General features: G+C 43.4%; 2 protein-coding genes across 4 annotated transcripts; both read left to right on the forward strand.

Moving 5' to 3' along the window:
* The first annotated feature begins 231 nt into the window (after positions 1–231).
* Positions 232–9976, forward strand: amd1 (adenosylmethionine decarboxylase 1). 2 transcript variants are annotated; one of them, XM_047021706.1, is made up of 9 exons: positions 232–542; positions 3530–3616; positions 4955–5081; positions 5170–5272; positions 5450–5492; positions 5795–6014; positions 6142–6234; positions 6333–6488; positions 6601–9976. In XM_047021706.1, the coding sequence occupies exons 1-9, from the start codon at positions 433–435 to the stop codon at positions 6742–6744; spliced, it is 1083 nt and encodes a 360-aa protein (XP_046877662.1). In that variant the 5' UTR covers positions 232–432; the 3' UTR covers positions 6745–9976. The 2 variants fall into 2 exon arrangements, with proteins under 2 accessions (XP_046877662.1, XP_046877663.1); XM_047021707.1 differs by having other exon boundaries at positions 238–542; positions 5795–5939.
* Positions 9977–11126: 1150 nt separating this feature from the next.
* rpf2 (ribosome production factor 2 homolog) lies at positions 11127–14100 on the forward strand. 2 transcript variants are annotated; one of them, XM_047021529.1, is made up of 10 exons: positions 11127–11233; positions 11540–11672; positions 11765–11802; positions 11924–11963; positions 12107–12188; positions 12290–12366; positions 12489–12588; positions 12733–12835; positions 13264–13408; positions 13530–14100. In XM_047021529.1, exons 1-10 carry the CDS (start codon positions 11211–11213, stop codon positions 13707–13709), a joined length of 921 nt encoding a protein of 306 aa, XP_046877485.1. In that variant the 5' UTR covers positions 11127–11210; the 3' UTR covers positions 13710–14100. The 2 variants fall into 2 exon arrangements, with proteins under 2 accessions (XP_046877485.1, XP_046877486.1); XM_047021530.1 differs by having other exon boundaries at positions 12763–12835.
* Positions 14101–14370: the final 270 nt, after the last annotated feature.

Below are 14370 nucleotides of genomic sequence, written 5' to 3' on the forward strand. Positions count from 1 at the left end.
CAAAATGTGTGATCCTCATATCATAAAAATGCGCATTTGAAAAACAAATGTAAACCTTTCAATGCAGCAGCCAATTAAATGTATCATCACATGAGTTTGGCTACTTCAGAAAATAGATGGCTGTAGTAGCCAATCTACGTTCTACGAAGAAGAGCTCGACAGTCCTATTGGTGTAAATTCAAAGTGACGTAAGATATGTAGTGAATAAAACCACTGCGCACCACGAACTCTGGGCTCTACACAGTATGGCCGGCGATATTAGCTAGCACTCGCTCACGGTATTCTCTGTAAAAGGGAAGACGGTAAAACCAAGAATTTACACCTGGATTGCTAAAGGACTGTACTTATAAATTATACCAATCAAGCAAGGACTAATTAAGTTGAGAACGTTACCAACGTTTAATTTCTGTTGTTGGTGTCTGTTGTCTCACGATGGAAGAGAACGGTGCACACTTCTTTGAAGGAACCGAGAAGCTGTTGGAGGTGTGGTTCTCCAGACAAGATGAGACCAAAGGAACCGGGGACCTCCGCACCATCCCGAGGTTTGTGTTCAAAGAAATTGACGTGACAGTGATTCGTACTATTATATTTGAAGTCTAGCAGCTAGCTAGGTTGTCCGAGTGAGAACGTCACCTGTCAGATCTCTTTTGGGTCAAAATATAATTCTTGACCGCTCACGCGGAGTGACTAGCACGAGTAAGCTGGGTAATGCGGGTTTCATATTGCCCATCGGGCCTTGTGTCAGTATCCAGCTACGGAACGTTTGTCGCGTGTTATGCAGCAGGTCGTCTGTAGTCAAACCTCACGGGAACAGTGCTTACAAGCCAGCGTTGCCCACTGAGCTAGGTTAGCAAGCTAGTTTTAGCGTCGCCATATCCTACCAGTCGAATTGGCTAGCTTGCTAATGTCGTTAGCCAGCTAGCTTACCATCTAGCTTACCATCCCCCCACATTCGACCCCTTGCACTGCTAGTTGATTGCTGAGAAGCTGAGTCATTCATTCGTTCATTCATTCTTTTACTTTTCCCCTCATGTCACCTGAGGCTGAACGTTAGTCAGTGGGTAGTGTTTATGGCACACTAGCTAGGTAGTCAATTAAATTATCCTCATGTTAAAATGTAAGTCATTTTCAGTTGACATCCAAGTGTCAATTTATAAGGCTATTGACCGCAAGCGCGCTGATCTTGCGCATGTCGAAGGATCTGATATTTCATAGTGTTTTATATACACGTATACGGCGAAGTAATACTAAACTGATCTTATTTTTCGATATCCGTAGTTTCCTGTTACTTCATAAACCTCCAATATAGCTATCAAAACACTGAGCTGATGGCTATTTCACAGTCTGCGTCACGCACGAGGGCCCTCTCTAGCATGTGGTACTAGACGAGAGCTTTCCCTGACGTGTCGCGGTCGGTTGTTTTCGAATATGCCGCATTGGCAGTCATGGTCAGGAAAGATTTACAACTTATGCAGTGCAGATAAACTCTGAAATGATATTATCAGCCATTTGTATTAACCTTTGTTTTGGCCAAGTGATGATGAATGAATAGTAAACGATAGTTTAAGGAAAGCTACCGGCTAAGATAACATGGCAGTACATTGTGTCAAGATAGTCAATGTTCTTTAATTGAATGCTTTTTCTTTCACCAGAAAATGTGCTTTTTTTTTTTACGACGTACTACTGAGTAGTACGTAGTATTCGTACACACAGAGCACATTGCTACTGTTGGAAGTTTGACGGTCATTTTTCTACCGGGGAAAAAGCATCTGATTGGTTGATCTTGCAATTGTCAAGTTGAAGGTTTAGTCAGTTTGGTTGCATTTCGATCTGTTATTCATTATGCGAGACACTTACATTTACTAGAATATCTCTTGAGACCCTAGTTTTATGTAAAAAAAAAAATAACGAAAGTAAGCATATCACGATGTTGGTGCCCCTTTCAATGGCTGCGTCTAGAATCCTCCTTTTGATGGACGTGTTTTAAGACCTTACTCCTATCGATTTAGATTAGACCTGCTATCTGGAAAGTCTTTTTTCTTCACCTACGTTTTTTTTTTCCCTCACCCCCTTTTCTGTGGCAAAGTTCAATGCCTCTTCTGCCAGCTAGAGTGAAAGCCTGACTTTTCTGGTGAACAGTGATCAGCAGAGCTAGTTTTTAAAACGAGGATGTGGGGTGAATGACGAGCGGTATTAATTTACAGCCAGGGAAGATTAACGGCTCAGTGACAGTGTTAGTGGATCAGGGGTACTGGATGTCTGCCAATGTCCAAATAAGTCCACAAGGGCATCTGATTCACAAATCTGGAACTGATCACACACACCACTGCTTCGCCTGACTGACTTTCTCAGCAGCTTAGCTGACGGCAGTTGTCAGTCTTCTTGAGGGTTTCACCATTTTGTGGTCTGAGGCTGCCATATCACTTTCTCTGATCCACCACTTGTGGCGGATTTTTGAAAAGGTGCCCCTTTTTGATTTGGCAATATGTTTACGGACTTTGACTCCATTGCCACCCTGCCAAAGAAAAGTGAGACTCTGTTGGTCACAAGAAATGGTGTCTGTTTCTCACACGAGAGGGTTCTCAACTCTCCCTCTGGAATAGGACATGCTAAACCAAACTTGTGTCACTTCAGTTATTTGGTAACTAATTCATACAGACTCAGGAATTGGATCTTGTACAAACGTGTACATTTGTGTTTTTCCCCCGACATTTTAGCCTTATATTATACAACTTAGCAGCTTGTGTTGTTGTCCTGTCCTTCAGCTGCCGGTCTCTTGAATGGTCTGGTGCCTCCACACCTGGACTGTTTCTACAGGAATGTCACTAAACACTTATTTTAGCTTGTTGAAGCACGGCCCACTCAAAGGGGCAGTTGGTTCATGTGGCCAGTGTGTATGTCTCCGGGGTTACGCAACGCTCACTAGCATCGAGTGGCGTGCCCCCTTCAGCTCCTAGCAGACGGCTCCATAATGGGGGCTCACGCCGCACGCGCTCACTGGAACTGCTCTTCCGAGGCAGGACTGGTAATGAGACTCCACTGCCGCCTCTCCTGCAGCTGTCCTTGAGTGCTGTGCAGGGAGGGGGAGTGCTGTGCAGGGAGGGGGAGTGCTGTGCAGGGAGGGGGAGTGCTGTGCAGGGAGGGGGAGTGCTGTGCAGGGAGGGGGAGTGCTGTGCAGGGAGGGGGAGTGCTGTGAGGCTGGGCACAAGCAGCTTGCTCTGTTGTCAAGCAGAAGAACCACTTTTTTTCTTTTTTTTTTTAACCAGCCCGTGTGCTTTAACCCAAGCAGTGCATGTCAGACTGGTAGACCTGTGTCCGTGTATAGTGCTGGGTCATGGGGATTATTGGCTTTCCTGCGGCTGATCTAAAGCATTTCTTGGAGAGACAGAGAAATTGCGCATTAGATGTTTCAACCGATCAGTCCAGTGTTTGCTGATTTCGCGATAGAAATCCAGCGACTGCAATATGAAACAACAATGTCCTCGTTAAGTTTGTGTTGCATGCTGAATAAATCTTTTTTGTCTTTCAGGTTTGAGTGGGACAAACTTCTGGAGAATGTGCACTGTTTGATCATAAGTGTGACAAAAACTGACAAGCAGGAAGCTTATATACTCAGGTGAGTTCTGCTTCCATGTTTATCTCGGTCACCTTAGCTCTCCTCTTTCCCTTTTTCCGACAGTGTAGGGGATTAGTCTGGTTGGGTGTAATCTTCTTGTTACCAGCTCTGGTGCTGCATGGAAACTTCCCTGGCCTCCCTGGCCCCTGTGGACTGGGTCTGAGAAGAGGCTACAGCCTCGCTCAGCCTCTATTTGTACACTAGATGACCCAGGTCTTATCTAACTTTCGGTGGTGAAAGCCAATTGAGATGTCTGCTTAGCTGCCCATACGACCTGTTTGATTAAGTACCGTACATCTAGTCTACCGTCGTATGAACTGGGCCAATCTAGAGCAGTTTAGCGTGGGAGGTTTATTACCTGGATAGGGACAGGGTTTGGTAACTGTGTCCGCATCCTATGTTCCTATGAATAAGGTATGTCTCGCACACAATGCACAGAAAATGATATGGTATCACGTGATCTACATTGGCAGTTGCTTCCATTATAGTCTGTAGATGTAGGGTAATGGACAAAGAGAGCACCTGGAGATGTTTGTTTCACGAGGCTGATTGGAGGAGGCCTGTAAGAGGCTGTTTGGAGGAGGTCCGTTAGAGGCTGGTTGGAGTAGGCCCGTTGGAGGCTGGTTGCCATGCCGCTGACCTTGACGAGGCTGAGGAGGGAGCGGACAGGGGATAGCCGCTTCCCTCGTAGACGCGTCCGTCGGCATGGCAACGGCCAAACGGTGAGTCAGTCTTCGGGAGCAGGGAGGGATCTCCTGTGTTGACTCCCGGCTGTGGGGCTGTCCTCGACCTCGTGAAGTCTTGTTATTGATGGGTGTGTATTAACGGTCTTGTAAACAGATGGGGAGTCAGGTGGCTGAATGGTGAGGGAATCAGGCTGGTAATCTGAAGGTCGCCAGTTCGATTCCCGGCCGAGCCAAAATGACGTTGTGTCCTTGGGCAAGGCACTTCACCCTACTTGCCTCGGGGGGAATGTCCCTGTACTTTAAGTCGCTCTGGATAAGAGTGTCTGCTAAATGACTAAATGTAAACAGGTTTGGCATGATCACAATGCTGCTATTGAAAGTGTATCAAGTCATCCAGACTCAGAGCAGACTAAGCTGTTTAGATTGTCTGCTGATTAGGTGTACCCTATTGAATAAGCAGTAAGGATCATCAGTGGTCTTGATGTCGTTGCCTGAAATGTCAAAGTGGCTTAAGCTGACTAGCCTGTTAGGCTTGTAAATAACGCCCTAGTCACTGGTGTTTTCATAATATCCAGTTGCTCAGCTAGGTGTTTGTTATCCATCCGAGCGACTGGTCTGACACGTCTTGTACCGTCTTTTCTTCCTCCTGCAGTGAGAGTAGCATGTTTGTCTCCAAGAGACGTTTCATTTTGAAGACATGTGGAACCACCCTCTTACTGCAAGCACTGGTACCTCTGCTGGAACTAGCCAGGGAGTACTGCGGCTTCGACGCCATCGAGGTGAGTGACTCAATGGGACGCCATGCTATAAACCTCCCCCCCCCCCCCGTGTGTGGTCTGTTTAACCCTGCACCTTTTCTACCTGCAGAATTTCTTCTATTCTCGCAAGAACTTCATGAAGCCTACACATCAGGAGTTCCCTCATCGAAACTTCCAGGAGGAAGTGGAATTTCTCAACCAGATTTTCCCAAGTAAATATAAAGAAGAAACGTTGCAGCTGATTGTCTGCAGTTGTAAAGTGGGCTGTGATTGGTGGTAGGAGGTGGGGTGAGCCAGTACTGCTGCACAGCCTGTGCTGTCATAACCGTTATTAAGAGGCATCATCATAGTATTGGAACAGAAGGTGACGTGTTCCTTCTGCCCCTCAGATGGAGCAGCCTACTGTATGGGACGTTTGAATTCTGATTGCTGGTAAGTTCACTAAACACATTTACATTTAGCAGCCGCTCTTATCCAGAGCGACTAACCCTAAGTACAGGGACATTCCCCCCGAGGCAAGTCGTAAAGTGCCCAAGGACACAACGGCATTTTGCACGGATGGGAATCGAACCGGCAACCTTCTAATTAATGAGCCGATTCCCTAACCGCTCAGCCATTTGACCCCCTCACATGACCTCAGCGCTGTACGAGGGGTAGAGAGGACATGGATGTAGAAGTTAAGCCACGGTGCCGTCCTCAGTCAAGTTCAGGTTTTCCCCTTTGGTCTGTTCCAGGTATCTGTTTACTTTGGATTTGCCAGAGTTCTGGGAGAACAAGCATGCGGATCAGACGCTGGAAGTTCTGATGAGTGACCTTGATCCAGCGGTTATGGACCAGTTCTACATGAAAGACGGTGTTTCTGCAAATGATGTCACTCGTGTAAGGCCCACTACTAACTCTACTATCTCTTGCTCCTTTCTTCGTGATGAGAAAGGGGACACTTCTATGGGCAGCGTGAGTTGAGAATGACCATATCATTTTGTCACTGATCTGCAGTGATTGATTCATTTGCTTGGAGTGGACTCCCGTGGTATGTGATGCGTGTTTTCTTATCAAGCTGTCTGGTGTGTCTCTGCCGTAGATGAGTGGAATTCGTGACCTGATACCAGGTTCTGTGATAGATGCTACCATGTTCAACCCTTGTGGATACTCAATGAATGGAATGAAGACTGACGTAAGTCTGTCTAAATTGTTGTTGTCTTGCTAAGCCTCCGGCAGTAAACCTCAAGTCCTTCAAAAACTGATTTGTCATTTGCAAATCTTGCCCCTCAGGGAACTTATTGGACGATCCACATCACTCCAGAGCCCGAGTTTTCCTACGTCAGCTTTGAAACCAACCTCTCCCAGACGTCCTACGATGATTTGGTCCGCAAAGTTGTGGACGTCTTTAAGCCAGGAAAATTTGTGACTACGCTTTTCGTGAACCAGGTATGTCTTGGCAATGTCCAGAATGCTCCTGCAGGTGTTTGGAACGTTACGAAACATCTCTGCTTATGATTTTCTAACCAGATTCTTTCCTCCTTCTCGTTTGTCTTCACAGAGCTCCAAATGTCGCAGTGTTTTTACTTCCGCCCAGAAACTCGAGGGATACAAGCGCCTTGATCGCCAGTTGGCCCAATTCAACGATTACAATTTTGTCTTTACCAGTTACGCCAAGAATCGCCAGCAGAACCAGCAGAGTTGAGAGTTGAAAATGAAAAAAAAGCGTAAGAAGAAAGGCGGTCGTGCCGGGCTCCTCCCCCACGGCCGGCGTTCTTCCCCAGCGGAGAGAACCCCTTCCCCCCTCCGCTGCTCTGGATCTCTCGGTTCTGAAAAGGCCTCCGGCCCTAGTTTAACCTCCCGTTTGAAATGTATGCATTGTTGTACCTATGACTTAGATCTCTTGCATGAAAGCTCTTTTCTCTGTTTAGATATCCTAGCTCACTCTTGCTGTGATCTTGAAGTGCATGTAGAGGAATTAAACACGCTCTGTTTGAGGCTGTCCACTCATGCCCCGCGTGCACAGTACAGCAGCCCCTTTCTGCAGGTCTCTCCTCTCATCCCCAACAGACAAGGCTTCAGAGCCCACTAGGCCAGGGCCCTGACATGCTCAGATCAGTTTGTTTACCGTAGCCTTTCCCTTACAGCGCACTTTAAGAATTTATATTTTCTGCTGTGCCAAGCAAACGTATTGGTACGATAAGAAAAGAGGCCAACTTCTGTCTCAAGTCTGAACTAATTTGTTTTCAATTAATGTTATAAAGCAGATGAGCTTTTGGCCATAACATTATTTGTCATGTAATGTCGACAAACCATTTAACTGATTTGTTGTTTTAAAAAAGGAAGAAAGAAAAAAAAATGCCATACTTATGTTGAGTGTTGCACTACCAGACAATAGGTTTGAGGTTAACTGGTCGATGTGATTTGGTTTCTTATGGCTGTAAACTGCACTGGAGCCTAAGGAATTCCTTTTTTTTTTTTTTTTTTGTCTTTGGAGCAGTGCTGTAAATGGGTCAGAACCCACCCAGCTTAACTATCCATGCCTCTCCACCTTCATTTATCTTTTGAATGTTCTCACAAAAAGACAGGATTTGAGTCTCCGCCAACCTTACATACATCATTTAAAGCTTGTGGTTGCTACTGATTCATATGGAATGTGTAATGTGCACATTATTGTTAGCCCAGGCTGCTCTTACAGCATGCTGTATGAACAAGAAGCACTGGGTGTAGGAATTGCCAGCCATTTTCACACTGAACTTACACATTCATATGAATTGGGTTGAATCCAAACTGAATGTCTCTGGGTGCCCCTAGTGGCTCACCGGACTAGTTGAGGCCTCACCGCGGTGGCCTGGGTTAGAATCCTGCTCTGGCCCTTTACCGCATTTCATCCCCTCTCCCTGAACTTCCTGTTCTCCAAGCACACCATCTTTCAGAAATTAATAATAAAGGCAGAGTTCCAACCAAAAATATCTTACAAAAAATAACTCTGTCCCTCCCAACACAGAATGTAGAGGTCTCTAGAGAGCTCTCTCTCCAGGGCTTTATCTGAATGTATGAGCATGGAGGAGACCATGTCCGCATGTTTCTGTGGTGTGGGTCAGGACAATGCTCTCTGCCGTCCAGCATGGCGGCCATTGTCCCCGGGCCCAGCCGGTCTCCCTGCACAAAGTGAGACTGTCAGCTGGCCCCAGAACCATGCTTGACAGACCGGCTCTCCTGGCTGCACCATGTGGGCCCTGAATGGGAAATAATGAATCAGACACTTTGCTTAGTGTTGCCCAGCAAAGCATTTTTCTTTTTCGAAACAATATACATCCTCTCTCTCTTTCCCCCCCTATACAGAAATTGGTATTCACACAATGGAGGCCCTCTGATCTGAGCATGCCAGGGTGATCCCGGATCATTCCACACATAACTGTTGCATAAACTGCCATTTTATTAATTTTATTGTGCACAGACGTTTTGCAGTGAATTGGTCCAAAATGTGACTCCATTGCAGTTTTTTGGAGTACCATCAATGCCCTTTGTTCAGCTAGGGAAAGACCCTGTGACACTGTTGCATGTGACTACTAGTGCTATGTTGCTTGACAGTGTTGTGTGCTGCAATCTGTTCCTCCTGTGTAAGGGTTAGGGTTAGGGTTAGTAGGTCAATGTGCTTCACCATCCTTTTTGTTTTATCAGCTCAAATGTAGATGGAATTAAGGCATCCTGATTATGTTTTATTGAACAGTTGGGGACTCGTTTGGGATGGGATTCACTTGTGTTGACTTCTCCTTGTAGTGCTGAAGGCAGGTCCTATTCTACTGCTCTGACAGTGTTACATTCGGTCTCATCAAAAACACTTTTGATATAGATATATTGAATATTTGTTTTCTCCTTTGGCTGTTGCTAAGTAACTTTCATGATGCTTCCCCTGCCAGAGAATGCAGATTGATTTTTCATTTGCAGACAGAGCTGGAGTTGAAATGAAACATTGTTAAAAATGTTACTGTAGAAAAAATTAATACTAAAACGATTATGCGCTGCCTTCAGCACCACTGAGGTTGTCTGTTAAAAAGAGCACCTGTAACATTGAGAAATGCTGATCACATTAGGGCAGAATAATTATGATTGGGCTGTAAAAAAAAAAAAAAAAAAAAATCTGACTAGTGGACTACGGAACTTGTATGTACCCTAAACACATTTCCTCTTAGGATTCTAGGCAGACTTGACAATTGGAATTGATTCCCTCCAGTATGTCTGATGTGGCTTTTGGAGTGGTTTTAGTATTTTTTTTTCCCGAGGACCAACTTTTGTTCAGTGTCCTTACCTGAAAGGCAGTAAATCATTTATGTGGTCAGTTGTCAGTGTGCCAGGGGCTTTTAGTGACAGATTTGAAGATTTTCACCAGCACTGTTCACAAGTTAACTTTGGGTACTTGGGACAAAGTCATATTTAGAATTTATGACCTGGGTAGTGTGTAGTCATGTTGTTGGTTTGGAACATTGCTTTTTATATATATTATACACTTAAATGCATTTTTTGCAGTTTAATGGCAATTCAATTTTTACAAAACATTTTTGTAAGGAATGCATTTGTGCTGCGGACCAATCCTAATTTTTGTTTATTGTCCATATTTGTTGTTAAACCAGTGTTCCAAACGTTTTTTTGTTTCTGAAATTGAGGGTGACCTTTTTGAGAGCTAATTGGATCGTGGTGTTTTTGTCTTTCCCCGCTCTAAAAACCTTTTTGGAAGGTTTCATCGAATGGGGAAGTCAAAAACCTCCCCATAATGTGAGCGCGGATAACATTGCAGGATGTATCAGGATGTACTGAAGAAAAACTTTGCTGTTCTAATTCTTTTGCTATTCTTCTTCTTTTGATGGTCAAGATGTGCTAAATATATCTGTACTATGAGCTAGATGCTTAAATAAATAAAAAAAAGATTGCTCTTTTCTCTGGGTGATATCGTGTTCATTTTCTCAAGAGGCTCTAAACGTCCCAATTTATCAAATCAACATTTATTTGTATAGCCCTATTTACAAAGAATTTCACAGAGGGCTTCACATACGCCCATGCACTGCCCCTCAACCAACCTAAACCCTCAAGGAAACCCTAAATGGAAGCAACCTAGGTAGGACCTATTCGGTGAGGGATCCCCTCCTCCAGAGACGGATGGTGAAAGAGAGGTGCAGAACAACACAGGTTGAATATAGTCATGCAACAGGGAAGTGTTAACACCAAAATCCAGTGTTCAACTTGGGTCAGAGTTGGTAAATGTCAGTTTAAGCAGAGGCAGAGTGCAGTAGCACAGGCATGGGAGTCAGGTGGCTGAGCGGTGGACAATCGGGCTTGTAATCTGAAGGTTGCCAGATCGATTCCCGGCTAGCCAAATTACGTTGTGTCCTTGGGCACTTCACCCTCCTTGCCTCGGGGGAATGTCCCTGTACTTACTGTAAGTCGCTCTGGATAAGAACGTCTGCTAAATGACAATGTAAATGTCAGTGGATGAAGAATTGTACTCTGATCTGAAACATGTTATAAATGTCCTACCGTGAACACAAATTAAACCAATGGCTTTGCTTGACCCATTCAAGGCATTAGTGAAACTTTTATACTAATAGTAAGTAAAGAAATAGTAAGTATTTCAGGCATTCAAGTTTTCAGGCTAGCGTTTTAGTTAGGCTACGTCACGTGTATTTTATCTACATTTAGAACGGGAATAAAGTTTCTGTGGGGATAAAGTGGTTTAGTCCGATTTCGTATTAAAGATGCCAGCTATATGTAAATAAAAGGTATCTAATTTCACTCTTCTCTCAATGAAATATGAAGGCATGAAAAACTATCGTTTTGTACACATTATGATTAGGAAATAGCAAGAAAGTTTCTGTTATAAAACAGTATGTGGCCAAGCATCTTGATTCTTATTTCATCCAATTTATGAATTATTTGAACGTATACTAAGAACACTAAGTAAATTAAAATGATCTCAGAGAGAGAGTTAAGCCACAATGACTCACAAACGCAGTCCCTGTGTCCATCTGCTGGTGAGCATGTGCTCCGATGGTAATACAGTATAGGATGTGACGTACATAGAACTGCGACAATAATGTGCGCTTCCCGTGTTCTGTATTCACGTGGAGTCAATACATTTTGGTGAACTCGGCAGACCACGAAAAGTAATCGAAGATGACACAGATCGGGGGAGTAATGTAAGTTTGACATGTATATTTACTCACAAAATCACTCTGCTTGCCTTTAAAGTATCCATCGTAAGTTACATGACTGTCTGTTAGCTACGCTATGACTATGTACTTAGCTAGGTAACAGAAAATGCTGTCGATAACTGGGGCATGCATTGGTTGCTGCCTGCCGTCACAGATAAAGATGGCAATCGTTTCTTCTACTTTTCTCGCTGCTGAGGCCTCTGCTTCTGTAATATCTCCCACCACCATGTCGATTAATAAGCGTCACCAATCATCTACCGTTACTTACGTGTGTGTTCTGTTCCTGCACAGAAAACCAAAGAACAAGCGTTCTAAGCGCTTCCTGGAAAACAGAGCACCCAAGTTGACTGAGAATGTCAAGAACGCTATGATAATGAAAGGAGGGAATGCTAATCTGACCGTTTCACAAGCACTAAAGGATATTGTAAGTGACCCCACTATTCTCATTACCCATCAGTGAAACTTGAGTATGTGAACTATTTGGATTAAGATTAACTAATTTCTTGTCTCTTACAGTATGCCCTGAAGAAACCGAATTCCGTGTTGTATAAAAAGTACGTCATTTGGATATTAACGTGTACTGATGCTATTTTGTTGGCTATATCAATCCAAATTGAAATGATTGATGCTTTCAAGTTTATCTAAGCAAAATATTTTTGCACATTTTTTTTGCAGGAAAAATATAACCAGGCCGTTTGAAGACTCGACATCACTGGTTAGTAAGCAACAATTAAGCATTTTTCTCATTGGTGAATTTATTAGTCCAGCATATGTGAAAAGCCATCCAGTTAACAGGTAAAATAAACAAAAGGATCTTGCAGTTATGTTTTTTTCTAATGTTTATATATTCTGTCCTAGGAATTCTTTTCAAAGAAATCGGATAGCTCGTTATTTTTATTTGGCTCACACAACAAAAAGCGCCCTAATAATCTAATATTTGGTAAGTATTAGAACAATAAAATACATTTATTGAACAAGAGCAGTGGTTGGAAGGAGAGGGAATAGATTATTGATTTGTTTTCGTTTTGTTATCATTTTCAGGTCGTCTGTTTGACTTTCATGTGCTGGATATGATTGAGCTTGGAATTGAGAAGTATGCTTCCTTGACTGACATCAAGGTGAATGTTCCGGCGAGACAAAGGAGTTGATATTGAATGTTTGACTTCCATTCTAATGTTCAGTTTGATCTGACCAGAAAGTTGCTCCATATATTTGTTTTACCGTTTCCTGTGAATTGCAGACCAGCAAATGTCCAGAGGGAACAAAACCAATGCTGGTGTTTGCAGGGGATTCTTTCGAAACAGACAATGAGCACAAACGCCTAAAGAGTTTACTTACAGGTTTGATTCTAAACTCAAATCTGAAACATGTCCTCCAACATTCAGTTTGACTGTTGCTAATCTACTGTTCAATGTGAATAATGTTTTCATTTCCTTCTCTCTATATTGATATATATTGTATATACTCCATATTGTGTTTTATAGATTTTTTCAGAGGCCCTGCTGTTTCCACAGTTCGTCTTGCTGGCTTGGAGCATGTACTCCACTTCACTGCTCTAGAGGGGAAAATTTACATGCGCAGCTATAGGTATGACTCAACTCTCCGTCAATAACCATAAATCAATGCATTTACATTTAGTCATTTAGCAGACGCTCTTATCCAGAGCAATTTACAGTAAGTACAGGGCCCCGAAGCAAGTAGGGTGAAGTGCATTGCCCAAGGACACAACTTCATTTGGCACAGCCTGGAATCGACCTGGCAACCTTCTGATTACTAGCCCAATTCCCTCACCGCTCAGTCACCTGATTCCCACAATAGCGCCATTATATACTGTGAAATCTTAATCTAGCTTTTTCCCATTTTAGAAATGCCTAACGATCATGTAAAGTCTGTCTTAAACACATGGAAATGTTTAATATCCCTATATGTTTAATGTATGCACCTTCCTGCCATAGCAGATTCTTTGTCGGTGCAAACTTTCATGGCGATTTAAAACCCATTCTGATTTTCTCCAGATCTCTGTTGAAGAAATCTGGGTGTCGGACCCCCAGGATTGAACTGGAGGAGATTGGGCCGTCCTTTGACTTTGTCCTGAGAAGAACACACCTTGCATCAGATGATCTGTACAAGAAGGCCCACAGGCAGCCCAAGGCTCTGAAGGTTTGTAGTTCAACCCAACATCTTCCAGCTGGAGGTTGAAGTTTTATTTGCGTGACGTGGATTGTGTTATTTGTGTGGAAAGGATAATTACTTAGGCATTGGTTTGTTTTTTTATTTGTAGCCCAAGAAGAAGAAGAATATATCTCACGACGTCTTTGGTACCAAGTATGGTCGGCTGCACATGCAGAGACAGGATCTGGGCAAGTTGCAGACACGCAAGATGAAGGGTCTGAGGAAGAGGAGGGGACCAAAGGTTGAAGTTGAGGCACAGCCTGCTGAAGCTGTCAAAGTTGACGAATGAAGTCAATGTTTATTATAATTTGACTCCCAATCTGAAAGTTGTATTGTTGAACCAATAATTTCAGTGATCCTTTTGTTGGTTTGCGAGGTTTCCCATGTATACACGTTCTCATGTCAGGTCGTGACATGACGAAGAATGTGGCATGCCTGCAAGTATTTCTTGCCATAAGGGTCAAATTCTCCCTTGGACATATTCATGTTTATTGTTAATTTCTCATGACGTGCTAGCCTTACATGTATTTTTTCTCTGTGTACTTAACTTCCCATTTGAATTTCTTTAAACAATAGTCCTCGATTGAATCTTTAATGAATGGTCATTTTCACCTCAAGAAACCGGTTCCGTTTTTTGTACAGAAGAGGTCGCTGGCAAATAATATTTTGAAAAACGTTGACTTGGGTTGACTAATTTAGCAGGAATTTTAGAGATAAATACTTGTTCAGTACACTACTAATTGAGCTTCACCATTGTGTGTCCTATCCAACTTCTCTTCGTCGGTCTTTGCTGTGTCGCCTACGTTTAGCAGAAACTTAACTTGCTCAATAGAAAAACGTAGTCACAGTATTTAAATGTGCAGAGTGACGTGGCCAATCAGAGACTGAAACCGGCGAATGTTGCCATGTCCCGCCTCTACGGTATCTATTTATACAATATTGCAAGCCTG

This window comes from Hypomesus transpacificus, chromosome 6 (assembly GCF_021917145.1).
Source record: "Hypomesus transpacificus isolate Combined female chromosome 6, fHypTra1, whole genome shotgun sequence".
Lineage (NCBI taxonomy): Eukaryota > Metazoa > Chordata > Actinopteri > Osmeriformes > Osmeridae > Hypomesus > Hypomesus transpacificus.

Bases quoted from the DNA above. Each gene is read 5' to 3' on its own strand.
- amd1 (XM_047021706.1), top strand. From the start codon at position 433: ATGGAAGAGAACGGTGCACACTTCTTTGAAGGAACCGAGAAGCTGTTG. The intron at 543-3,529 runs GTTTGTGTTCAA...TTTGTCTTTCAG, and splicing joins GACCTCCGCACCATCCCGAG to GTTTGAGTGGGACAAACTTC. The intron at 5,493-5,794 runs GTAAGTTCACTA...GGTCTGTTCCAG, and splicing joins CGTTTGAATTCTGATTGCTG to GTATCTGTTTACTTTGGATT.
- rpf2 (XM_047021529.1), top strand. From the start codon at position 11,211: ATGACACAGATCGGGGGAGTAAT. The intron at 11,234-11,539 runs GTAAGTTTGACA...GTTCCTGCACAG, and splicing joins ACACAGATCGGGGGAGTAAT to AAAACCAAAGAACAAGCGTT. The intron at 12,367-12,488 runs GTGAATGTTCCG...TGTGAATTGCAG, and splicing joins CTTCCTTGACTGACATCAAG to ACCAGCAAATGTCCAGAGGG.